Source organism: Cynocephalus volans, chromosome 16, assembly GCF_027409185.1.
Source record: "Cynocephalus volans isolate mCynVol1 chromosome 16, mCynVol1.pri, whole genome shotgun sequence".
In the NCBI taxonomy this organism is placed as follows: domain Eukaryota; kingdom Metazoa; phylum Chordata; class Mammalia; order Dermoptera; family Cynocephalidae; genus Cynocephalus; species Cynocephalus volans.
This window is the reverse complement of record NC_084475.1, coordinates 14227550-14255250: the sequence shown is the minus strand read 5'-3', so window position 1 is coordinate 14255250 and position 27701 is coordinate 14227550. Positions and strand designations below refer to the sequence as shown.

Below are 27701 nucleotides of genomic sequence, written 5' to 3'. Positions count from 1 at the left end.
TGATATGCAGTGCCTAACACGGTGCCTGGCACATTGCAGGCACTCCAATGTGGGTTGAATGATTAATAAAAATAGTACACTTCATAAGAACACGATTCTGGAGTGCTTACCACATGTCAGGCGCCATGCTAAGCATTTTGCAGTCAGTTCTGCTATAACGCAATATACAGTACACATTTGTAAAAATTGCCACGCTGTGCAAAATTGTGCCATAAAAACCGAGGGCTTATGGCAGAAATAGGGTTGGGGGAACAAAAACTTCATCAGTGACACATTAAAAAAAAAGAGAGGAAACTAAAAAGACGATTGCGCGGTTTTACACGTGTTAAATGGTTAAGACGTGCGTGAACAGTACAATACATATGGCACTTTATCTTGGAAAAGACCGGAAGTTTGCAGAAGTGGGCATCAGAAGGACAGCAGCTTGTGCATTATTGTTGAGTGGTAGAAGGAGGGTTGTCTGAAATCAACAAGAAAGATGTAACACCAGGTGTGGGTGGGTGAAACCTGCAGTGAGCTGAGGCTACCAGAGAAGTGTGTGTTTCATGCATACTTAGTTCAGCTGGGTGCAGTTGTCTGCATTGACCTAGTGTTTCTTACAGATGAAATCATGTATAAGCAAATGCAAAATTCACATAGGCTCATATCGTTCCCTAACCTGCCAGTCGCATTGGAACAGATGCATGTTTCAGAACAAGCATTACAGCAGAACTGTCTGTACTTGTATTTTCTATAAGGCAGATACCCTTATTTTGCCCATTATACAGATGGGGTGCCCGGGGTTTAATGAGGTTCAGCCCCTTGTCACTTGCTCTGTAAGTGATGGAGGTGGGGCTGGAGCAAAGGGTTGGCCGAAGCCATAGCTGGGGCTCCTAATGACTGTCACTCTTTGGGGATCAGACTCTTCAGCAGACTGTGATCGGAATCACCTCACAGATGGAGAAACTGAGGACTGATGAGATGGCACCACGCTCCTTGACCTGGCTCTCTGAGCACACCTCCCAGCCTAGCATCTCAAGCTTTGATGTGCATATGAGTCACCCTTAAATGCAGATTCTGACTCAGCAGGTGTAGGGTGGGGTCCAAGATTCAGCCTTCAGCCTGCTGCCTGTCGTCCCTCACCATGGGTCAGTGCCCTGCTGGCTGGACCTGCTTCCCTAACCAGTGGACCTGGTCCTCACCATCTCAGCCTGTCTTCTCACCAGTGCCTTTAGCTCCTCTGCATCATTGTCCATCCATCCCAGCTTCCTGGAATAACCCCAGCCTTGGGTCATCCCAGCTTTTCAACCCATCTTGTTCCTCTGTAAGTCTGCTGAGCCCTGCTACAAAAAGCCTGCCACCTGTGCAGACAGCACCTGTGCAAAGTCGAGGTACCGACCTCACCTGGGCCTTGGCGCAGTTTCTGTGGTCTGGTTACTCGTCCTCCACGCCTGCTGTTTCCAACCTCGGGCCCACCACTCTTCCCCTTCCCCAGGGAGTTAGAAGCCACCTAAGGAGTTCCTCCCACTTCCTGCCACCCTGCCTCAGTTCACCCTACCCCACCTGGCTCCTCCTGCCAGGGACCGGCGCCCACCTGGATGCAGGACCCCACCCCTCCCCCAAGACCTGGCTTCATCACTGTCCCCTCTCCCTGCTTCTCCTGCGGGCCACTCCCCTTCACCCAGGTTTAAACATGGTCAAGTCTCTCATCTTTAGAAAACAAGGCCCCTCCCACCAACCTCCCTCTGCCCCACACTCTCTCTCCAGCCTCTTTCCCTTTTTCTCTTCTTTTTAGCCCAACACTTTGCAGTCTACACTTGCTCACCCTCTTCTCTCCTCAGCCAGCTGTGTCCAGTGACACTGCCCCAGTCCAGGTCATCGGGTGCCTCCGTGTGCCAACATCGCCAGACACCTTTCCACCCTCCCCTGGCCCATTACCCATGATCAGCCCTGTTGTCTCCCCTGGTCTACGGCAAAGACCGAATTGGCTTCCAACCCTTTGGCCTTGACCGACTCCAACTCACTGTCCACTCTGCAGTCAGAGTGATCCATGTACACATGTAAATCTAACTATTTTGGGGTTGGCAAGCATTTTCTGTAAAGGGCCAGATAATGAATATTCCAGGCTTTGTGGCCACAGTCTCCTGCAGCTACTCAACTCTGCTGTTGTAGCACGAAAACAGCCCTAGACAACACGTCAGCCAATGGACGTGTCTGTGTTCCAATAAAACTTGATTTGCAGGTGCTGAAATATGAATTTCAAATCATTTTCACCTATCACGAAACATTACTCTTCTTTTGACTTTGTTCAACAATTTAAAAATGTAAAAACTACTCTCAGTACACCCATGGTAAAGAGGCTGTGGGCTGTAGATCGGCCCGTGGGCTCTCATTGGCCAAGGATTGTTTTGTACCCCTGCTTAACACCCTCAACATAGTACTATTGTCCTTAGGAAAAAGCCCAAACCCCTTCACCCAGCCCACAAGGCCCTGTGGGGACTGGCCTGGCCATGAGACCAACCTCTCCCCTGGCCACGCTCTTTCTCTGGCCAATACCACATTCAATGACACTGTCCCCAGAATCTCACTCTCTGGCATCTACTCGTGCCTGGCACCCCTCGCCCATCCTTGCCTTCCCCTCAGGATCTAGCTTGGACAGCACCTCCCCCCAAAAGCCTTTGCTGCCCTGGGCTCCCCACCTCCCCTCACACGCACACCCTCTCAGGTCCCATCTGCCCCTGCTGTCCTTGTCACTATGAGGCTGAAGAGCCCCATGGAGATCCCCTGCTGTGGGCTGAACTGTGTCTTCCACAAAAAAAAAAAAAAAAAATGTATTGAAGTCCTATCCCCTGGTGGTTCAGAATGTGACCTTATTTGGAAATAAGTTTGTTGCAGATATAATTAGTTAAGATGAGGTTGGACTGGAGTAGGGTGAACCCTAAATCCAATATGACAGCGCCCATATAAGAAGAGGAGACACAGAGAAAAGAAGGCCATGTGAGGACAGAGACACACAGAGAAGGAGGCCAGGTGATGACTGGGGCAGAGACGGAGCGATGCGGCCAAAAGCCCAGGAACGCCTGGGGCCACCAGAGCTGGAAAAGTCAAGGCAGGACCCTCCCCTAGAGCCATCCAGGAGCAAGGCCCCACAACACCTTCATTTCAGACTTCTGGCCTCAGAGCTGTGAGAAAAGACATTTCTGTTGTTTTAAGCCCCCCCAGTTGGTGGTACTTGTACCCCTAGATGTCCCAGTGCCCTGCTTCCCCCAACAAACTGGGCTTCTCTCACCAGGGATCTGACAGCTGTGGAATGGAAGGGAAGGGGCTCCTTGGCCTGGCCCAGCCCTCCCTGCACTGGCGCAGGTTTAATTAGGAGGCCACTTCTCCCCTTCACACCTGGGAGGCTGGGGACAGCTGGAGAAGAAAGCCGAGGAGGCTGCTCTGCCCGCCTGCCCTGATTAGACCACAGAGCACGAGCCACTTGGTTCCTTGAGGACTGACTTCCATGAAGGCTCTTTACAGACGTGTTTTGATTTGATTCCTTTCTGATCCACTTGGCATGAAAAGACAGATGTCAGGAGCTCCCCTAGGCCCCTGGAGCTGAGACTGGATAGAAAGGCTTCCCCCCAACCCCCACTACCTGGAGGAAGCGGGGAGCAATCGGGAAATTTCCAAGTGTAATTGGAAATTACTTTTTCTGGTTTTTTATTTTTTTAAATAATACCTGCACTGCCCCCTCAAACTTTAGAATTTCTTCTTTCCCAATCATTTAAACCGAAACCTGAGTCTTAGCTCCTTGCACCCTCGACTGGGCTTGTCTTCTCTGGCTCTTCATTCGTTTCTGCTCCTGATGATAAAATATGTCCTATGTCATGTTTTACTTTGCACAGTGATCCTCAGGTGTCCTTACGCTTGTCCCATTGGTGCAGTGATTTCCCTGGAGGGGGGCTCAGAAGCAGCTCCTGGGGCGAGGCACGGTCTGGGCAGCTCCCCAGAAGAGTTTCTCTGTGGGCCTGAGGCAGGAGGGAGCAGAGAAGAGAAGACCTTTCCAGAGCGGTACTGATGGCCACAGGACAGGTCGGGGGAGGGGGGGCGGCTGGGACAAGGACACGTTTGCGGTCAGATGGGCCTGAAATTCAATCCCACTTGTCGCCTCCTCTCTGGGTGACCTTTGGCAGCATGCTCCACCTCTCTGAGCCCAGGTCCCATCGCTAATGGGGAGAGCAGTCCCTCCCCCTGCAGTTAATGTGGGAATGAACCAGATAGTGTATATTAAGGTTGTGGCTCAGACCCCATGCTGGTGTTGTAGTTGTCATTGACGGGAGGGTCCCTGCTTATTTTCCCAGTGAGTGGCAGTCCCACTCACCTGTGCTGAGTGGCCGTCCCAGACCCCCAGCCCTGCCCTGCCTGCCCCATCATGCCTCGCTGGCCCACTCAGCTTCCTGCTCTACCTGCTTTCTCGCCCAGCCAGACCTCTGTGGGGCCCCCTGGGCAGATGGACCACAGTTTAATGAAGGTCCTTGTCCTTGTTCATTGAGAGTTTATTGGCCCAGAAGGTCACAGATTGTCACAGTGGTAGCAGTTCGCAGCTCAATAACACTGCCATCCCTCTCATTGACCACAGCATCTGGGGATCAATCAGTGCATGGTGGGATCTCCCAGCAAAGTTCAGGGGTGGCAGGGAGGCCGGGGCAGGGCTGGGAAACCCTGCTGCATCTCCTCTACTCCTGGAGCAAGCCACTCACCAAAGGTGCTCTGTGACACTATGTCTCCTCTGAGCAGCCACCTTCCAGCACATCTGCCACAGCCACCCACGTCCTAAGGGTCAGCAGAGAACGGAAGGCATCCCCCTCCCCCACTCTGCACTCATCGCTCCCACATTGTCAGTGTTCCTGGCTCCACCCCAAACTGGAGTAAAGCTGGCTATGTTAGTTTCCTGTGGCTGTACCACAAACTGAGTGACTTACAACAATGAGCTTGTTTTCTCTTGCAGTCCTGGAGATCAGAGTCCTAAAATCACGGTGTCGGTAGGACTGCATTCCTTCTGTAGACCATAGGAGAGAATAGGTTTCTTGCCTTTTTCAGCTTCTAGAGGCCACCTGCATTCCTCGGCTTGTGGCTCCACCTCACTCCATGTTCTGCTTCTGTGGTCACAAGTCCTTCTCTCACTCTGACCCTGCTGCCTGCCTCTGGAAAGGACCCTTGTGATTACATGGAGCCCACCTGATTAATCCAGCATACGCTCCCCATCCAGAGATCCTTAACTTAATCATAGTTGGAAAGTCCCTGCAACCTTGTGCCTTAGTGTCCTGTGCTGCTGTAACAAAGTACCACAAACAGCATGGCTTAAAACAACAGGAATTGATTTTCTCACAGTTCGGGAAACTGAAAGTCTGGAATCCAGTGTCCGCAGGGCCATGCTGCCCCTGACAGCTGCAGGGGAGGCATCCACTACATGCCTCTCTCCCGGCTTCTGGTGCTGCTGGCTGTCCCTGGCGCTCCTTGGCTTGTGGGCACATCAATCCAAGCTCTGTCTCCATCATCACATGGCCTTCTTCCTGTGTGTCTGTGTCCCTATTTGGATTAAGGCCCCCACTAATGACCTCATCATAAGTTGATTGCATCTGCAAAGATGCTGTTTCCAAATAAGGTCACATTCACAGGTACCCGGAGTCAGGACTTCAACATATCTTTCTGAGAGACATGATTCAACCCACAATACCACATAAGGTAATATAGCCACAGGCTTAGCGGACTAGGTTGTGGGCATCTTTTGGGGGCATTATTTGGTGTTCCACACTCGCCATTTAATTCACTGTTGCAGGCATGGTGTGCACGTGTGTGGAGGGCTACAAGACACCGCCTCAGGGAGACACGTGCAAGTAAATAGGACATTGAATTAAATTGTGATAAATGTGCCAGATCTGGCAGGAAAGATCCCTGGTGGATCCCGGGGGGGATTTGAGATAAGGCTCCTGGAGGAAGCATCTTGGCTGAAAGCAGAGAAGGACCCTGTGGGCTGGGGGCAGCACTTGGAGAGGTGGGGACAGCTTGTTTTCATCAAAAACTCCCAGAAGTTTGGTAGAGCTGGAGAGTGAGGCCAACTAGGGAGCTTCCCACTTCCGGGAAGCAGGTTTCTTCGGGAGCCCCCCATGCTCAGCCCTATCCCCACATGCTGCAGCTGCTCCAGCCACCTGATGGCCTGAGCAAGCCTTGGCTGCTCCCTGCACCTCGCTTCCTCATCTGTACCATGGCGGGGGGTGGACCCAGGACTCTCAGAGTCCAGCACCCCATATGCCTGCGGGTGGATGGGTTGAGCACAAGCAGCCGAAGGGACAGACCTTGATGTCTTTGACCCAGCACGGCCTGATCCCCCAGATTTGACAGAACAAGTGCATGAATCAGGGCTCTCCAGGGAGACAGAACCAGCAGAACCATCTCATGTATGTGAGACTTATTATGGGAATTGGTTCATGAAATTATGGAAGCCAAGAAGTCTCATGGTCTGCTGTCTGTAAGCTGGAGAACCAGGAAAGCCTGTGCTATAATTCAGTCCAATCTCAAAGGCCTGAGAACTGGGAAGGCCACTGGTGGAAGTCCCAGAGTCCAAAGGCCCCAGAACCAGGAGCTCCAATGTCTGAGGGCAGGAGGAGATTGTGGTCCCATCTCCTTCCTCTGCCTCTCTGTTCTATTCTGGCCCTCAGTGGACTGGACGGTGCCCACTTCTTCATCCAGTCTACCAATTCAAATGCTGATCACTTCTAGAAACATCCTTATGAACATACCAAGAAGTGATGTTTATCAGCTATCTGGGCATCCCTTAGCCCAGCCAAGTTGACATCTGAAATCAACCGTCACAGTCAGAGTCAGGCTCCTTCCCATTGTTTACTGTGGGTACTACCCCTCCACCCTGCAGTCCTCTAAATGATGATGGCATCCACTGTGCCAAGTACCCCCACCTCCAAGGGCCACTGTGTCCTTTGCTATCCAAATGTCCACCATCTGTGAGGGGAGAAGCCCAGGGCCCTCCCCAGCCTCCCAAGGACTCTGGAGGACCATGTGCTCACCTCACCTGGGACTCACCTGCCGCCTCTCCAGTCTCCTTTTCCAGAATCAATTTCCTATCTTGGCGCAATCCCTCCTTTTCAAGGCTGCTGCCGCCGGCTGCCCCCTTCCCAGCCAGGAAGCACCATTAGCAGAAGCCGGTTGAGCATGGCACAGACTCTTATTGAAGATGTGGGAGGGGAATTACAGCACAGGACGGAAACTGCTCAAAATAGAAAAGCAGAAATCACTGTTCCTGAATTTGCCCTGCCAGTCCTCACCACAGGGTATACCCTGACATCATCTTACAGGACCAGCCTGCTGCCAGTGCCTTGGGCTCCACCTACTTCCTGTGCAGGGAGAGAGCTTCCGCCTCTCTCTCTCTCTCTCTCTCTCTCTCTTTCTCTCATTCTCACCCCACACTATGAGTTCTGGATCCTTAGGGCTTCTAGAGAGGGAATTCAACATTCCAGTGACTTCATCGCACCCAGCCATCTAGCTGCCTTTGCCTCCACCCCTTCCATACCTGAGCATCCTTCCATAATCAAAAGACCCACTCAAGGGTTTCCTGAGCCATCGATTTCCTTCCTGAGTCTGCACAGTTACTAGACTAACCAGTACTTAGCATAAGCTTTTTATTAACATGTCCCAGATCCAATTCTTAGGCCCTGTTTAGAAATACCTCTATCTCCCCCCATCATAGACAATCTCTATGTGTATGGGGGAGGAGAGTAAACAGTCAAACTGTCCCTCAAACAATCCGGGAGGAGAGGCCCTGAGCTATCGGGTATAAATCCAGTTGAGGTCCATGTTCTGTATGTACTGGATTGTCCCAACATACTAGGTGCCTATTAGCTGTGTGGCCTAGGGCAAGTTACTCCCTATCTCTGGGCCCCATTTTCTCATCTGTGAACTGAGCTTTGTATTGGCACTGCCTCCTACAGTATTGTGAGGACTAAATGTATCAATATGTGTTAAAGCCCTTAGAACAGGGACATTTCTTATAATCAATAATAATAATATTATGTTAATTACATAATGTTATGATCATTATTTATTACCTGGTACATGTTCTTTTCCCTTTCAATCACCCTGGACAGAGTTTTGCCCTCTTTCCTAAAGAATTTTGCAAAAGGAAACTCACAATATGGAGTCAGTCTATTTCTAGCGGACCACCACCCCAGTGGCCAGTTCTTCAAGTACTGCCTAGGTCTCCCTGCTGCAAGAACGGGATCAGTGGTGTTCACCCGGTGTCTGAGGACACACACTCACACATGCACACCCACATGCATAAGCATGCACACACCCACATGCATGAGCATGCACACACACATACACGAGCATGCATACACACAAGTATGCACACACCCACATGCATGAGCATGCACACACCCACATGCATGAGCATGCACACACACATACACGAGCATGTATACACACCAACACGCATGAGCATTCACATACACACACACACACAAGCATGCACAGATCCTGGAGTTTGCTGCCTCTCGCCTGAAAGCCCATGGGAAGAGGGAAGGAAGCTTAGGTCTTTGAACTGAATTGCCCACTGCTGTCCCCAAAACCTGTATCAGACTTGGTTGTCTGCAGTAACACCTGCAGGCAGTGGGCACAGAGGGTTCCTGCTGACCCTCCCATGGATGTGCTGACCTGGCTGCCTTCTCTCTCTGATCACAGTTCATCTGAGGAGAGGAGGTCACAGTTCACTTGAGGAGAGGAGGTCTAGTGGGGGTATGTGTGCATCAGTGTGCACAAGTGTGTGTGCGTGCACACGTGTATGCGCACATGCACAACAGTGTGTGTGACTATGTATGTGCACGTAGGTGGGTGTGCATGAGTGTGCTCTGGCTATGTGTACACCAGTGTGTGCAAGAATGTGTGTGCGTGCGTTTGCATGTGGACAGGTTGCATGAGTGTGCGTGCGTGTAAACAATGGTGTGTGCGAAAATGTGGCATGCATGAGTGTGCTCTGTGCGTGTGCATGTGTGTACGCCCACACCCACCCTCCCTCCGTGTGAGCATCACCATGTGCATCTCCAGGCATCTGATTTATTAACGAGGACAATACAAGGAGAGTGTGCCTATTATTTCTAGTGTCTGCATCAGCTCCTGACAGCCTCGTGGAATTGAAATATCTTATTTAATGCGAGTAAGAATCATTTTAAATATCAACTGTGACACTCAAGGACTTGAACCAAAAAGGGCATTGTGTGTTTCCCCATGTGCTGGAGAAGATGCCACATTTGTTAGGCAGTTATTTTTTTCCCCTGCTCTTCTCTTGTCTAAAAATCCAATTATCTGTCCTGGCCCTTCTCCCCACTGTCATTGTGTGCCCTCCACCTGAGCCCTTCCCTCCATTTCAGAAGAGTGGGCCAAGCCGGAGGAGTCCTGTGGGTTGAAATCAGGGCACTCTGTGACATGGATAAAGAGAAGCGGTGTGGATTCTTGGTGTATCTTCCTTTGCTGCCTTCTTTCTGCTGCAGCCCCAAGCCCAGCCCCTAAGCCCTCTCTCCCCCACCTGCTCTCTTTGACTGTCTAACTGGGAGAAACCAAAGCTCCCTCCAAGAAGAAGATTCCTCCGTCCTCTGTGGCTGTCGAAAAGCCCGAGGAAGCTCTACACACAGCTGTGGAAAGATCTCCAAGACATATTGTCACCTGCACAAAGCAAGGAGAGGGGCAGTGTACACAGGAGGCCGTGTCGACTGTTGGGAGATGATATTTGCTTGCATTCGCCTAAAGAAACTCTGAAGAGATACTCGAGAAAGTAATAACAGTGGTTTCCTCCATGTGTTGGGGACAGGGATGACGGGACAGCTGCAGGTGTCCCACAAGGGTGGAAGAGACTTTTTGCTGTGTACTGTCTTTGTCTTTCTTTGAATCCTGAATCATGTGAATATTCTTCTACAATAAATAAATACATAAATAAGTGGTCCTTTAGGGGACCTAAGGGTGGGTGAATCCAGGTGTGCACCAGTCCCTAGAGGCCACAGCCCTATGGCTCTTGCTCACTGGATGGAGCATGAGGTTGCAGGTCAACTGGGAGGAGGCTGCCATTTACCTGCCATCACCGTGACTCATCCCTGCAGGAGCTGGGCTCACACTCATGGAGGTGACCTGGAGATTGGGAGGTCGGAAGATGAGGAATGTGCCAGGCAAAGGAGTCTGTGCTCCCCTGGTGCTTGGCATGGAGACCTTAATCAGTCCCCACTCTAGGGTGAGGGGTCCTGCCACACCTTTGTTCTTCTCCCTGAGCCCCCTCATCCCAGTACCTTCCAGTCCCTGCCAATGACTCCGACGTTTGCTCCCTCATTCAACAAGCATTTGTGCAGCATCTGCCCTGTGCCGGGCATTTATGTCTAGAGCCTCTCGTAATACTCAAATCAAAGATAGCTATCAGTATCCACATTTTACAGATGCAGAAACTAAGGCTTGCAAGGCCTCCATAACTCTCACAGGTCACCCTCCTAAGAAAGAGCAAAAGCGAAAGTCAAGCCTAAATCTCCCTGACTCGGAAGTCCTGGCACTTTCTTCAATGCCACGTCTCCCCTTGGGAGGATCAGGTGTGGGCCCTGCTGAACAGGCCCTGCTCCAAACAAATGGGCCCTGCTCCTGCACCATCCCCTGCCTCTGGTGCCGAACTGAATGGGGCTGGGCTCAGACAGTTCCCTACCAGGCTGGCAGCCACGGGTGGGTGGGGGTGGGCAGAGCTGCAGGCTAAATCTGTCCTGGAGGCCCAGGAGAGGCATGATGGGAATAATGCGTGCTCTTACTGTCACTACCGGGGATGCATACAGTGCACTGGATTTGCAAACCAAGACTCTGGCCAAGTGCCTCTTCCACCCGCCTGGGAGGCAGGGAGACAAGGGCAGCAATTCAGGTGGAGTGAAGCGGGTTTCCTTGGTAGGGGAGGCACTGGGCAGAACTGTGACTTTAAATAATGTTGCCTACAAGCCGGAAATAGGTCTCCCAGGCGGGAGCGCCAGAGAGGCCGCCAGTGAGAGGGAGGCAGGAGGAGTGAGAGAGGGCTGCAGCCCGTGCTGCAGGGCCAGGAGCACATGCCCTCGACCACAGAGCAGTGAGTCCTTAGGGGAGGGGACAGGCCAGCAGCCTGCTGGCCTTCCTTCCAAGTGGGGCCTGGGGGTTCCTGGCTGAAGCAAACGGACATCGAATCTTCTGCAGAAATCGACTTTTATTAAAGTTTTAAATTTCACCACACATCACTGACATCAGCAAACAAATCCAGATCCAATGAGCCCCTGGTGCCTTTTTTATAATGTATACTTAAGTTATATGCACAAAGTGCATTTTTTAATTTTATTTTTAAAATAAAAGCAATATATGCATACGATAAGGAAAATTTTGATGGCACAGAAAGACATAAAATCAAAAAGTAAAAGTTTCCCTCCCTCCCCATCTCTGATCCCTCTCCCAAAAGAGAGATAACATGTTCTAGAGTATCCATCTCAAAAAAATGTTATACACATACCAGTGTGTTTTGTGATCATATGTGTGTTGTGTGCGTGTGTGTGTGTGTGTGTGTGTGTGTGTGTGTGTGTGCGCATATACTATTTCAATCTACCCAAATGCTATCATATCAGACTATTCTTTGACTGGTTTTTGTTTTGTTCTGTTTTGTTTGGCAACCAACTCAAATTATTTATACTGGTCCATTTGCATGATCCTAAATATTAAACTAAGGATTTGGTAGCCTGTGTCAATAAACAGCAACTAATGAGAATAACGTAATCATCCCTGGCCCCGACAGTCGGCTGTGATATTGTCTAGCCTCCTGCTACCACCTGTTTTTGCTCACATAGCCCTGCCCCGTTCCCCAGCTTCCCCTCCTTCCACGCTCTGTGCATCTCCGAGGCCTTTCTGCTTGATCCATACAGCTGTTCTTCGTTCATGCTGTGGCTGCAGCATCCTTTATTGATCCAATTCCATTTTGATGGGCGTTTCAGTTGCGTCCCATTTTTTTGTTTCTCTCTGCACTTACAGGCAATGCTACAGTGAACATCCTTATACATATTTTTTGTCACATTGTTGCAAATATATCTAAAAGGCCACCTCCCAGGAGTGCAACCTCTGGGTCAAAGAGCTTACATATTCTAATCTTGATAGATTTTGCCCCAAAGGCTGGGCCCATGTACAGATCCACCAACAGAGCTGAGGGTCCTCTTTCCCTGTCCCCTCGCTCTTGCCAACACTGGGCTTGACCATACCTGAAAATCTTTGACAATCTGATAGGTGAACATGGGCTTGTGGTTTTGACTGAACTTCTTTCATTATTTCTTCCAACAGAGGTTGTGCATCCTTTCATGGGTTTATTGGCCATTTCTATTTGTTTTCCTTTCCCTGGTGCTTTTTAATGATATCTGGGTGATATTTCCATTTCCAAAGGGAGAGAGCTTTTCCAACCCATCTCCCTGTCTCTCCCGCCTCTCCTCTTGCCTCTTAGATCAACCCATTGCTTTAGGGACCCCAACAGTTTTCCCCAGATTTGCCTCCCTTCGCCTCGGGAGAGATGGGGTGGCAAGCGAGAGAGAGCACCTGGGATGGGGGTTGAGGATGAGGAGTAAGTAGGGAACAGATTTGCCAGAGCTTGGGTGCCCTCCATCTTGCCATCAACACGCTGTGTGCAGTAGCAAAGGACAGATAAGAGCTGCAGCCGGTGGCAGAGATAAGAGGCTCAGACAGCCAGAAGGTTCTGGGTAAAGCTGCTGAGCCAGAGCAAAGTCAGCACACGCCCAGCTGTGATTCAGGTGTGCGCAGTCCCAAGAGGGAAGGTGGGACCCTCTGGAATGTCACTCAGGGCCACATTCACCGCCAGGGTTGGAGTGAGAAAGTCTCTGGGGAACACTGGCCCTGCCTCCTACTACGTGTAAAACTACAGGTCCATGCCAAGATATTTCTGAACCTCGACTTCCCCACCTCTGAAATGGGGGTGCTGATAAAAGTACCTCCTCCACGGGGTGAGTGTCGAGACTAAGTCAAGGTTCTCAAATGCTGGCCGGTGACAGCTGGCAACTGTCCACATAGAACAAGGAAAGTCGGGCTGGAGTGTTAGGCTTTGCGGGAAATTCAAGTTCAAAAATTTGTTCAAGTTGCGTTTATGTGGAAATCAGGCTTCTTTTTTTTATCATCTCAGAAATGTCCTTTTTACATAGAATGCTGACCATTTCCATTGCTTTTTCTCTCCCTGGAACTTTTTAATATTATCCTTTTTAAATTATTTTATTTTATTTATTTATTTATTTATTTTTTGCTGTTCTTGCTTGATTTTTTGTCTGTTTGCTTTTTGCTTGGTTGGTTTTAACGATCTTAGCAATGTAAAAAGTTGACAGTCTTATGTCAATCCCCATTTCTTTAAATGTTACTGGCCCATGATATCCAATATTCTGGGAATCGCTGTGTGAAATGAAGAAACCAGTGGAAAGGACTTCATACGGTGTCTGATGCAGAGACAGTGCTTGGCAGGGGGCCGTCGTTGCTTTGCCACTGGGAGCAGGAGCATGATGACAGTCATCGTGGTGGTGGTGGTGATGATGACGATGATGATGGGCCCTGGCCAGGACTCATGGAAAACAAAACTGGCATCCCCTAGGAATGGGCTGCTCCCCATGGGGTTGGCATACTGCAGGGGCAAGCGGCAGTGAGCTTCTCCACCAGGGCAGCTGGGCAAACCCTGGGGCAGCCCAGGACTGGGGAGAGCTATTCTAGGTTCAAACCCCTTGTTCCTCTGAGGGCCCTGCTGGACCACTGCCCTGGGATGGGAAAGGTGATCATGGAGGGGAAGCCAGAGGAACTAACCCCTGGTCCCCAGCCCCCTTCACACGTCTTGCTGTCAGAAGCCCCTCCCCATGACCAGCATCCTCCCTGCCTCCAGGCATGCCATATACCTGCTCTCCAGATGCCTGCCCCCAGCACCAGACTCGGCTGCTCTTGGGGTGAGGAGTGTTCCTGGAGCGGGCTCCCCCAGGGGCTGGCTCGGAGTCATGCATCCTGCCTGAGAGCCCGCGCCTGCAGACCCACCGGCCTGCCTTGCTCAGAAGGCTCTGCCTTCTCCCCCAACCAAGCTACAGTGGAGCTGTCTATAATTTTTAAAAAGTATGATGCTAAGCATTTGGGAAAACATGTAAATTTCCCTGCTTCTGTCACTTCCATCCGTTTCAATTAATATTTACAGCACAGTCCTGTGCCTGACATCCCCCCCCCAAAATGTCCCCACCTTTCTCAGTCATGTGAGTCACAGGCAGGGAAGACAGCAGCCTCCAACAGAGCTGACGCAGCACCAGGAGGCCTGGCCATGGCAGGATCAAGGACTTGGGCACAGCACCTCCTGTACTTGGGAAAGTGCAGGCTGTTTCCTGGGCAGCTGAGCAAGAGCCTTGTTGCCTTTGGGAGGCATGCTTCTGCTGATAAGGACCTTTCTGTGATCCCATGACATGGACAGAGTGTCAAGAGCTTTCCGGTGCTATTCATTCTGGAAAAGGGTGATGCGGCGACCTCTGACCTCTAAGCCCAGTCTGACCACTGCACCCCCCATGCGGCTGCCTAACTTGCTCACTGGCTGTCTCGTCTGTCCTTTAGGTACATGATCACCAGCCTGGACCGCACCCACGCTGGCTTCTACCGCTGCATCGTGCGTAACCGGATGGGGGCCTTGCTGCAGCGGCAGACGGAGGTCCAGGTGGCCTGTGAGTACAATGGGGGCCCAGGGACAGGGCAGGCCGTGAAGCAGGAGAGGGTCTGCAGGTTCCACACCCACCAGCCACACTCTGGGCAGAGCCAAATCCAGCCACGGCCTTCCACGCCCATTGGGTGCCAATGGTGGCCCTTCCCACTGGTTGGGGCCACTGCTCTCATTTTACGGTTGTTACAGCCAAGGCCCAGAGAGGTGGCAGACTCTCCAAGGTCACATAGTTGATAAGTGCCACGTGACATGGCTAGAGTGCCAAGAGCTCCCTGGTGCCCTTCATTCCAGGAGAGAGTGACCTCTTCTGTGCTCTTTAAATGGGACCAGCCAATTTGTTTTTTAACAGGGGGCCTCACCACCTGCTTTGAGGGCCTCCTCTAGGGTCCGCCTCACACTTGGGAGGGGGATCTTCAGAATGGCCATCTGGAAACCCTCCAGCTATGACAGTAGTCTCCTTGGCAGACCACCCGGGGCACCCATGGACTCTTCTTTTCCATCCTCCAACTCAGCCCTGGAGCAGTAACATCATGGGGGTTCCTGTGATTTTGGGGGGCACTGGGCGATGCCTCACAGTGGACACCGTAACTCTAGGAGAGTGGGGGGAATCATGAATCGGGGTTCCCAGCAGGGCCAGGTGGGCAGAAAGTAAAGTGGGAGACCTTCCCCAAGCCTTTGTGGGTAAACACCCTTCCCCCACGACACAGTATCCCCTTCCTAGACCTGTCCCCCCTTCCTAAAATATCTGCTATCTGCTAGAATTGAGGCCCATTATGGGCTGTTTCATTTCAGGTTTTCTCAGGGGGAGAGGTCCAAGGTTGTACCATGGGACATGGGAGAGTGGGGAGCTGTAGTGAACCCTGAAATTTTTTTTAAAAAAAGACACCCTCAGCCCACAGGGGCATGCCTCTGAGTTAGCACAGGAGAGAGCCTACTACTTGGAGAGAAATCTGAAAGAAAATCTCCAGTGAGGCAAAGAGTGTTTATAATAATTATGGAAAACAACCATAATCAAAAGTGGAGGACGGATTGTCCCCATAAATCAGCACTAACGGCAACTCAACTGACTCCAAGGAGCAGAAAAGCCCTGAATTAAAATGATGGATTTCAGGCAGCTGTCAGCCGGCTGGAGGTCTCCCACGGAGCTTCATTTAGCCCATTTAGTGCCCAGAGTCCAGGGGGCAGGGGCAGCTGTGGTGGGGCCTCCAGAGAGACTGTGAGTGTGCGTGGGTACACACAGGTGTGTGTGCATGGATGTGTGCAAATGTGCATGTCTGGGTCAGTCTGCTTCCTTGCTCACGTGGGGCTGAGAGAACAAGAGTGTATGTGCGCATGTGTGTGCACATAGATGTTTGTGTGTACATGCATGTGTGTCTGGGTCTGTCTGCCTCTCTGTTCACCTGTGTATTTGAGAGAACATACGTGTTGTGAGCATGTGTGTGTGCAAGCGTATGCCCCTGCATTGTATGTCTTCATGTGTGTGCGTGAATATGTGCAGGTATGTGTACGTGCATGTATTGCTTATATGCATGCATGTGTGTGCATGCATACATGTGCATGGATGTGCATGTCTGGGCTGGTCTGCCTCTGCTCACCTGGGTGCAGGAGAGAACGTGTGTGTGTGTGTGTGTGTGTGTGTGTGTGTGTGTGTGTGCATGCGTGCAGTTGGAAATGCCGTCCAGGACACCACTTAGTCCAGGCTGTGGGGGATAGGGGCTGGGGGTCTGTTTCAAGCCGTTGGCTCATAGGAGACAATAGGAACTTTCTGGAGCTGAGAGCCTCTGAGATGAGATGATACAGTCTCCCCTGGGTTGGCTCTGCTGATGAAAAGAGAAAGGAAGGGGGGTCAGTGTCCATGTGGCTGAAATGCTTCTTTCCCTGGCTGTGATAGGCACCCATGAGCCTGAGACTCAGCCCCCAACATATACATGCTCCCCACATACACACACCCAGCATGGCAGGTACTCCCTCAAAACCAGGTCAGACATGCATGGTCCCTGTCCCCAACCCACGGGTGTCCTCCTGTCCCCAAACTACATGATGGGTTTCACCAGGCTTATCTGCTGGGCAAGCAGGCAAGATGCACCAGTGGTGGATGGAGGCCTGTGATAAGGTCCCGGGTGCACCTGGCATTCCCTGCGTGCTCAGACCGACCTCGCCCTGCCCTCTGGGGGCTCCCAGCCTGTGAGCAGGGTGAGAAGCAGATAGAGGGGGACTTGCATTGCCTGACACCCTAACCATCTGCCCAGGCACAGACCCCCCAGGTATGGAGTTTCCCTGAGTTCCCCCTCCCCCACACTGCAGGGTCCAAGGGTCCTGGACCACTCCAGGTGATGCTGCCAGGGATGACCCCAGGTGGCAGCGGCATACAGGGGCTTAGCCCAAATTCCTGAGGGAGCTTCATGATCCTGCAGTTGTGGAGCCCAGGGTGCAGGTGAAAGGGCTTGGGGGCACCTTAGTGTTGGCTGGCTGTGGGGGCCCCATCACCAAGAGAGGCAGTGTGGCTTAATGAAGAGGGGGGCTTTGGAGTCAGACCACATTCAAATCCTGTTCTTGATTGATGTGTGACCCCAGGGAAGTGACTCAACCTCTCTGAGTCTCACCCCAGCTCATGTTCCTCGTCCGTGAAATGTATTTAGGAATACCTAGCTCCCAGGCTTGTCAGGAGGATTCCTGGAGCTCACATGTGCCAAAGTGCCCAGCCACTGCCTGCACACAGTAGCCCCTGAATCAGTGGGAGTCATTGCAGTATTCTGTAATAAACTATTCTATGTTACCATTTGAAGAAGGAAGAAAGGAGGCCACAGAACGGAATGGCCTCCAGCAAACGCTGTCCTGGCCAAATGCAGAGCAGAGAGCTAGTACCCTCACCCGAGCCCTCCTGCCAGCCGGGCCCCTGCCCCTCTGCCACCTCTCACAGTGGGATTCCCGCCCTGCTCCCTTGGCCCTTGCAGAGCTACAGATCACCCTGGGCTCCAGGAACCTCCCGGACACGGTGGCAACCACGATTGTCACCTCATCCCACTATGCTGTAGTGTGCTGCTGCTGCTAAGCTGTAGAGGTGTGGTTACAGACCCCTGGCAAAGAAATGGGGCACCTTGAAGGGCTGAAAGGGGAGCAGAGAGGGAGACCCAAGCTAACCCATTCCTGGCCACCAACTGCAGCTCCCGGGAGCGGCACTGAGAACTGGCCTCTAACACTGCATGTGGCTTTGTGGGTCCTGAAGCCACCTCCTCCATAACGTCATCAAGTGAAAACCACTATTTGCAGCCCTTTGGGCCCTAAAGCCAGGGAATTAGGGATGCCCTGGAAATGCTTGTCTGGCCCTTGAGAAAAATGTCCACCCACAAGCTAAAGAAGGTTTCACCCAGCCCTGATGGCTACGGTGGGACAAAGGAGAGAAGCACATGTCCCCTGTCCCCGCCCGTGCTGGACATGCTTGTCTCATCTCATCTCGAGGGTGGCTCCTCTCTCTAGTTGTGGAAGTTGAGGAATCCACCATCCCCCCCACCCCGCTGAGATTCTGGGTGTAGAGGAAGAAGACCCCCAGCAATCACCACCCCAAGCAGCGCTCTGTCCTGCATGTCACTGTGCCGGTCAGCGCATGCCGCCATCTCTGGTCCTCACTGCATCCTGCAGAGTTGAAGTCCCCATCCCCATGTTACAGTCGAGGGAACTGAGGCAGGCTGACATCGCTTGCCTAAGTCACACAATTAGGGAGTGCCAGATCCAGGATTTGAGCCTGTGACTGCGGATTTCAAAATAGCCCCCTCGCTACTCTAATCCTTGAGGGCAAGAAGAGAAAAATCAAAATAGGCGTGGGAAGGACAGTGAGGGTGACCTGCTAGAGACACCCCTGGGCTATAATATTCCATGTCCAAACAGCCCTGGCACGTAGATGCTGTCGCCCACCTCGGATGAACGCCCTCTAGCACCCGGGGGTGGGGCAGACTCTACCGATCACATGGGTTTTCTTCGCCGTCAGCGGGATCAGCAGACGAAACATACTTACACATGGCTCCTGGGCTCTTCTCTGTGCCAGGCCATGACCCTTGTGCCTGGAATAATTCCCATACCGTGGGAATGGGGGTCAGAAAGTATGGATTCTAGCCCCCACCTAGGCAGTGACTAGTTTGGGACTCTGGACACCTCCCTTCCCTTCTCTGAGCCTCAGTTTCCTCACCTGTAAAAAGAGATCCATTTCAGCTCTGATGTTAATAAGGTTAAAGCAACTCTTGGGGTCAGAACCCATGGGGCCCAGCCTGGGCAGAACCATCCTTCAAAGAGGCCCAGAGCCACCCTGCCCCTGATGCAGGGCTCTGTGCTGGGCACCTAGGAAGCAGGAGAGGGTGCGGGAAAAGGAAGGAGAACCCTGGAAAGGTGAACGCGGGCCCTGAGATAACTCAGAACAATCAGAGGCAGGTGCAGTCCAAACACCCTCGTTCCTAAGGAGGTGCTGAGGAGGCTCCAGAATGACTTGTCCTCCAGTGTAACTGTGTAAATGCCTTTCCTCAGTGTGTTCCCGGGACAGGCTTGAGAGTTTGGAAGGCAAGTGTTACGATTCGCATGTCAAGATGGGGAAACTGAGGCTCAGAGATGTTAGAGGACAGCCCAGAGTCCCAAAGCCGGTATTTCTATCTTCTACCTTCTCCTGCCTGGCAGGGTATAGTTATGAACCCAGCCGTGAGTTCAAATCCTGGCTCACCTCTTGCAAGCTGTGTGGCCTTGGACAAGTTTCTTAACTTCTCTGGTCCTTCATTTCCTTGTGGGTGAAAAGGGATGCTGCTATTCGTACCTACTTGGCTGGGCGGTGCACAGATTAATGAATCCATGCACACAAACCATCACAAATTGTTCTCCCCACGCCTAACACTCAAGGAGGAGTAGACTCAATTCTCTCTGAGAGTCCAACCTGGAAAAGCGCCCCTGGAATAAACATTGACAACGTTTTGCATGCTGACTACCTAAGCAGGTGCAGTCCCAGCCACTCCCCCTGCTCTCCAGGGCTGGGATGAGGAGGAGGGAAGTGAGGGCAGTCAGGCATGGGGTGGGGGGAGGAGGACGCAGGATTTAAGGAGGCACTTGCACTGCTCTGAGAATGGGTGCCTCCTTAAATCTTTCACCTTCAGCACCTCACTCATCTCCCCTGTTCAGGTCCAGGGGCTCTCCCAGGTTTTCGCCCTTCAGACCTTGCCTCTGTGTGTCTGTCTGTCCATCTGGCTCCTTACACACACTCACATAGTTATGGGGGTGGGTGGGATATGGCCGCCACTCCCAAGTCTCTCTCTCTCTCCCCTCCTGGGCTGTTTCTGCCTCACATGGTGAGAGGGTTTTGTCCTGGTGCTCCAAGCAGCCAGTTCCCAGGTGGCCGCTGTCCTTTGGGCCTCTTTCCAGGGATCTTCCAGCCAGGCAGGCCCTGTCTCTGGCCCCCAAACTTCTACCCAAAGAGGTACTTAGAATTGGGTTCTAATGAGAAATTAACAAGGCAGCTGCACTAACAACTAATGATAATGGCAAAGTCGTTTTAAAAAGATTCTTTACATGTTTTTAATTACAGCAATTAAGGGGGAATCAATAAAACATCTTCCCCGCTCCACAGCTCCCTTCCTGTCCCCACCCGGAGTCTCTTCTTTGTGTTTTTAGAGTCTCCATAAATTTCCAGCATTTGGTAATTGGAATGAATGGCTGACAGGATTGGGACAGGCTTCCAGAGTCACGGATTCCCTCCAGATGGCGTTTCGCCATGTCCAGGTCCTGTGGGTGCCTCTATGGTCTCCTCACCAGGGCAACGCCCCCCAACCCCTATCGCCAGCCCTCGTTTACTTGGCTCAGACTTGGAACCACGAACCCCAACACCAAACCCGTCACACCCTGGGGGGCAAAAGGCCCCTGCCCATGCTGGGAGTCTGGCTGGCTTCCCTGTCTCCCATGCAGCTTGTCAGCCACTCATATAAAGTGGGACTTAAGCGATCCAGCCTGTTGTCACATGGGCTGGGGTCGATACTTAAAATGCCACCAGTAGGCCTGTTTCTCTTAATTCTCGACCTGAGGTGTGAGTATTGAATGTAGAGTATTTAGGGGCCATGCAACAGTTCACAATAACATTATTATGTCTTTCTGGAGTGCCCGTTTTACCTGAGTATTTAAACCATTCATGAAGCAGCCATTATTGCTACATGCCCACTGTGTGCCAAGCTCTGTTCTCGGCTGTGAGGACACAGCAGGGACCCAACCAAGACACACGACCCCAGGCGCCGGCCCATGGCTCACTCGGGAGAGTGTGGTGCTGATAACACCAAGGCCACGGGTTCGGATCCCGTATAGGGACGGCCGGTTGGCTCATTGGGTGAGCGTGGTGCAGACAAGACACACGACCCTGCTCTCCAGGAAGCAGTGGGGGAACGGATGTTAAAAGGTGGTCACATAACATGTGAGTATAATGCTTGTATGAGCAGCCGACAAAGAACAATGAAGTGTTATAAGGAAAACGAAGCCAAGTGAGAAGGATGGAGGACACAGCAGGGGTCACGTTTGATAAGGTGGTGAAGGGCGGTGGCTGCTCTGAGGAGGTGACGTTAAGCAGAGTCTCAAAGGAGGCAAAGGGGGGAATCACACAGACAGGAGAAGGTCATTCCAGGCCAGGAGACAGCAAGTGCAAAGGCACTGGGGTGGACTTGTGTGTCTGAGGCCAGAGTGACTGGAGCAGAGTGAGGGACGTGGAAGGGATGAGCTGAGGAGGTGGGGCCTTAGGGACAGACTGTGGCATTCTCAGCTGTGGTCAGTGCTTTGGATGTCACCAGAATGAGATGAAGTCACAGATGGTCGGGACAGAGGCATGATATGATCTGGTTGGAGGGAGAAGCATGGTTTTTATGATAAACAAACACAAAAAACCACAGTGAAAATACCATTTCATGCCCACCAGATTGGCAAAAACCAAAGGGCAAAGGTTGGTGGAAACCCCGTCACTGCTGGAGTGTAAATTGGAAATTGATACAAATTGGGAAGATGGTTTGGCATTATCAGTAAAACCAACGTGTGCATACTCTACAACCCAGCAATTCCACATTTAGGCAAATACCCTGGTGATGCTCTTAGCCATGTGCACCAAAAGGTCCCTGTGAGGCTGTCACTAGCAGGATAGCAAAGCACCAAAAGCTAACCAAGTGTGCAGTGCCACGGTGCTGTTGCGCTCCGTGCAACTCCGTGCAGCCATGAAAATGACTAAACTAAGCGCAAGGACCTGGGTGGAACTCCAAAAAATAATGTTGCACTAAAAAGCAAATCCCAGAAGACCACATACAGAATAATCCTAGCCGTGAAGTGTTTAGAAACAGACAAAATTAACCACGAATTGTTTAAAGATTCTTTTGTATGTAGTAAAACTTGAAAGAGAAGCACTAGCATCACAGCATTCAGAAGAGAAATGACTTCTGAGGGGGAGGTGAGAGGAGCAGGGTGGAGCCCCGTGGGGAGGACACAAGCTGTCATTAGTGTTCTGGCCCTGAAGCTGGGTGGCGGGTGCAGGAGCGTTTATTTTACTCTTCGTCTTTAAACTCTACCCGTAGTTATATTCACTCTTTTTGTATGCATAACATATTTCGTGATTTAAAATGTTTTAAAAATAAATAAAAGCACGAGTACATTTTGAAGTGGATGCATACTTTACAAGACATTTTAAGATATAACAAAGACATCAAGAATCATTTTTAGGCCACATTCAGCTGTGCCCCAGGCCCATACTTCTTTGCTCTTGGGGGAATTTGTCGGGAAAGTTGGATCGGCCCTGCAGGGCCTACCATGGCGTGTTAACAAGCCTGCACCTCAGGGAGTACATGTAGTCAGCCCTTATCTGTTTCTACCCTAATGTGGATGCATTTTCCCTGGGGATCCTGCACCCACAGGCTCTGTCCTTGTGTGGCCCTTCCTTCTTCTAGCCTGCTCTCCTGCACTGTCCAACTGAACAGACTCCCTGTGTGCAGCACCTCCCTGCTGCAGTTCAGCACACATGTCTCTGTATGGGTGGGGCATACATACATATGCATGCGTACAAACACACTTACGTACACTCTCTGCTTAGGCAAGGGGCTCCCTGAGCAGACCCAGAAAGCCCATTTGACAAAGTAGAATGGAGAGAATGGAAAGGCACAGGGGGCCTAAGAGCCACGGTGAGGTGGGGAGATTGTAGAGTGGAGAGGTGGAGGAGAGGGTCCACTGCAGCACCTGGGTCAAGGCCAGCTATGCCCTTCCTTCCTCCATATATCCCAACATGCAAACATGCATGCGTACAACCATCCGTCCCACCATGCAAACATGTATGCATACAACCATCCATTCCACCATGCAAATATGCATGCATACAACCATCCATCCCACCATGCAAACATGTATGCATACAACCATCTGTCCTACTTTACAAACCTAACAGACATACAACCATCCATCCCACCATAGAAACATACATACATACAACAGTCCATCTCACCATACAAGCACACATACATACATACATACATACAACCACCTGTCCCTCCACTTTTTCCTTTATTCATCCATCCATCCATCCATCCATTCTTCCATCCATGCAGCCATCCATCCATTCACCTATACAGCCCTCCATCCATCCATCCATCCATCCATCCATCCATCCATCCATCCATCCATCCAAACATCCATCTATCCACTGAACAAACCCACGACCTGCCCCACTGGCCTTCTTTTATTTCCCTGACTGCACCTTCTTTCCCAGCTCCTGCCTTCACACACTGGACCTAACATCCTCAACACACACACACACACCCTAGCTAACACCTACTCCTTATTTATGTCTCAGTTTAAAAGAACCCTCACCCCACCTCCCACTCTAGAGAAGGTTCTCAGTTGTCACAGTATGTCATGGATGTTTGCTTGTGAGTTGATTGCTTGTGCTTGTTCTTTTGACTGGACTAGAAACTCCACAAGGGGAAGGACCAGGTCTTTTAGTGCCCATCACAGACCTTCCACAGTAAGGAGCACTGGGTAAATTTAGAGATAACCTACCGTGTGCAGAGCACAGGGACAGGTGTCTATCAGGGATTTGCTAGGGAATATAACTGAATACAACTGCCTGTCAAAGCTCACCACCTAGTAGAAAAAGATAAAGAATGTGCATGAAGAATTTTAATGCAAAAATGAGTCAGGAAAGAGGCTAGGAAGGAAATGCAAAGAGGGGCCCAGGTGTGGACGCTGGCTGGGGCCAGCCCTGGCTGCTTAGAGCTGAATAAGCCACTCTACCTCATGAGCCTTAATTCCCTCTCCAGCAAAATGGAGCTAATAAAACTAGAGAAAGGAGAAAGAAACACCATTACCATAAAATTGCTTTAAATTGTTCAAATACATCTTCTGAGTTCTGTGAAAAGTTTTTTAAATAGATAAAATTATCTTAAGAACTAAAGTCAATGTGATTTATTGATGTAATTTTTTATACACAGGGCCAAGTAATAGAAATTAATAAACAACTAAAAATGTATATTTATTAAAATTGAGCTTGTCATGTTCGCATGATGATTAAATGAGATCATGCAGGTGAAATCTACCTACAAGGAAACCTGGCATGGGGTAAATGCTGAACAAGTCTTTGTTCTTTAATTCTATTCGGATGGTTTCGGGTAATCTTTGTTGAGGAGGTGATGCTTAAACTATATTGTGAAAAATGCATAGGATTTCAATATTTTAATGCTGCAAATATTAGATATAATATTTAGCACTTTTACATACTCCTCCAGTTTCTCTGGCTGTGTAACAAATTATCCCAAAACATAACAGTGTACAGCAATCATTTCTTATGCTCACAGATTCTGTGAAAAAGCACCACAGGGACAGCTTGTCCTGCTTCGTAGTGACTGCGGTCTCAGCTGGAAGGCTCGAGGACGGGGCTGAAATTATCTGAGAGCATACGTTTGTTCATATGTCTCATGTTGACACTGGTTGTCCTCTGGGGACCTCAGTTCCTCCCCTGTGGGCTGTTCCCCTATCTGCTTGGGCTAGATCGAGCTCCCTTACAAATGGTGGCTGCATTCCAAGGACGAGTGGCTGGAGAGGGTCAGCCAGGTGGAAGCTGTATCCTTTGATGATCTAGCCTTGAAAGTCACGTAGCATCACTTCCAGCACATTCTATTGGTGGAGTTGTCACAAGCTACCCAGATTGAAGGGGGAAGGACAGAGACCCCACCTCCCAGTGAGAAGAGCATCAATCACACTGTAAGAAGGGCATGTGGGATGAGACTAAAATATTGATGCAGCCATCTTCGGAAAGATACAGCCTGACACGCATATTAGCTCATGTAAACCTCAGTACAACCTATGTCTTAATTCCATTTTACAGAAGAGGACATTTTTTTGTATGTTTTTTTCCTAAAAAAATTATTTATTTTTGATTATACATATTTATGGGTGCAGAGTTGGCTCTCAGTATTTGTATACAGCATGTGATGATCAAATCAGTATTATTAGCATGTTCATCATTACAAATTGTAATTACTCTTTGTGTGCCTTACCCAGTTACTCCCTAACCTCCCTCTCTCTGCCCCTCTCCCACCTCTAGTAACTATAGGTCTGTTCTCTCCTTCTGAAAGTTCAACATTTTATTGTGGCCTTCCTTCCTTCCTTCCTTCCTTCCTTCCTTCCTTCCTTCCTTCCTTCCTTCCTTCCTTCCTTCCTTCCTTCCTTCCTTCCTTCTTTCCTTCCTTCCTTCCTTCCTTCCATCCATCCTTTCTTTCTTTGCTCTGACTTATGAGTGAGGACATGTGGTATTTCTCTTTATGTGTCTGGCTTATTTCATTTAACATAGTTTTCTCCAAGTTCATCCATGTTGCTGCAAATGGCAGAATTTCATTCTTTTTTATGGCTGAGTAGTACTCCATTGTGTGTATACAACACATTTTCCTTATGTTGGTTCCATATCTTGGTATTGTAAATAGAGCTGCAATGAACATGGAGTGCAGGTATCCCTTGGACATGATGGTTTCCATTCCTTTGGGTATATACCCAGCAGCAGGATTGCTGGATCATATGGCAGTTCTATCTGTAGTAATTTGAGAAACCTCCATACTGTTTTCCATAAGGTTCATCAAGGTCAAAAGTTTTGCCCAACATCACAGCTAATAAGTAACAGAACTAGGATTTGAACTCAGTTCTCAAAGACTCCAAAGCCACTATTGTTACACACACTGCCTACCAAATTTAAAACAAGGATACCAATAGTAGGCTTTACTTTTTGAACACTCCATTGACTGCGTGGTGCTTTGGTGAATCATGGCTTGTTCTGGAAGCACTCCAGGCAGGGTCCCAGCATCAACAGAAGCCCTGAGGTGCGGAGTGGGGTGTAAGGAATTCCAGATGGCAGGACTTATTGGTTAGGGTCAGATTAGGGACGGACTGTGAATCCAGGCAAGGGAATTTAGACTGTCCTGGAGCAATGCGGGTGACCATGTGGTCAGAAAAATTCATCAGGAACAGTGTGTAAGATGGGCAGGAGGGGATCCGGATGTAGGAGACCACATGGGAGTCAGTGTAGCTGGAGCGAGCTTGATGGCAGGGCCTGAGGGACAGAGGGGCCTTGGGAGATGGAAGTGACATTCCAGAGGAACTGCTGAAGGACTTTGTGGGGGATGGGAAAGGGAAGCACCACAAAAGACGTGGAGAGTTTGAGCTTAGGTGATCGGGGTGGGCAGGGTGCTAAGAATGCAAGAAGGAGGACTTGGGAAGGAAGGGATGGAAGGCCCTTCTGGCAGAAATGCCCAACAGACTGCTGGAAATTGGGTCTGGGAGTTCAAGGAAGAGTCAGAGCAGGAGACATGAGAGTCATTTGCAGGGAGATTGTGGTCAGAACCATTAGTTTAGGTGAGGCTGCCAAGGGGCCGAAAAGAGAATTAAGTCCAGGGCTTTGGAAAGCGGGGGTGGAGGCCAGTGGTTCTCGAACTTTGCTGTATGGTAGAATCTTCAAAGCAAGAAGGCTGGTTCAGAACTCAGAGACCCAAGTGCACTGAAGCTGCGCCTTTCCTTGCCCTGGCTGGGAGGGAGGGTTTTTGTGGGTTTATCAAGTCCCAAGTGATTCTGAGACCCACCAAAGTATAACAACCGTGGGCTTCAGTGAAGACAGCAGCTTTAGAAATACTGATGTCTGGGTCCCACGCACCCCAAAAGATTCTGACCTCAGGGAATGTTAAAGGTTCCCCTAAGGTGCAGCCAGGTCGGGGGGCTCCAGGTGGAAGGAGAGGTAATGGCATTAGGGGATCTGAGGAATCACAGTCAATGTGGTGGAAGAGCAGGTGGCTTAGGACGTGGGGGGAGGGGACAGTTGGGCAATGGGGAAACTAAGGCCTGTAAGTCAGGGATCTGAAACCTTACTACCCATAGGAATGGCTGGCATGGCGAGACCAGGTCCAGGCTCAGCACAGTGATGGGTTAGTGGATGGGGTGGTAGACATGGTGTCCCCCTTCCCCACACCCCATACCAATGAAATCAGAAGCTTTGGGGCTGGGACTGCCATCAGCATTTTTTTTACTCTGCAGGTGATTCTGACACTCAGCCAAGTTTGGGACAAGTAATGCTTCTCACAGTTGAATATGGACACACTTTACCAGGCATCTTGCTCAAATGCTGTTTCTGATCCAGTGGATCTGGGGTGGGGCCTAACATTCTGCATTTCCAGCAGGTACCCATGCTGCTGTCCCATGTTCCACACCTGGAGTACCAAGGATGTCACTGATTTTCAAGGGTTGTGGTGAAGCACAAATATTCCTTCCCAAACCAATCTCCAAGCCTGGGAATCAGTCCTTCCCCCACCCCAGCAGGCAGGCAACCAGGAGAGTTTCCTATCTGTGTCTCCTCTGCTCTCCGCTTTCCCCCTGGCTGCAGAACATCAGAGCCAGGATAAATGTTCCCTTCTTGATCTGCCAAGGGGGTAGGCCTGTTTTAAAAAGAGCA

The 27701-nt window shown here is 50.5% G+C and overlaps 1 protein-coding gene across 1 annotated transcript in view; it reads left to right on the top strand.

The window, feature by feature from the left end:
- Positions 1-27701, top strand: part of SDK2 (sidekick cell adhesion molecule 2) — a 139585-nt gene that overhangs the window by 16213 nt on the left and 95671 nt on the right. The window contains exon 2 of the mRNA XM_063080367.1: positions 14632-14738. Within this exon, the coding sequence (XP_062936437.1) occupies positions 14632-14738 (107 nt within the window). The remainder of the gene's footprint in view (positions 1-14631; positions 14739-27701) is intronic.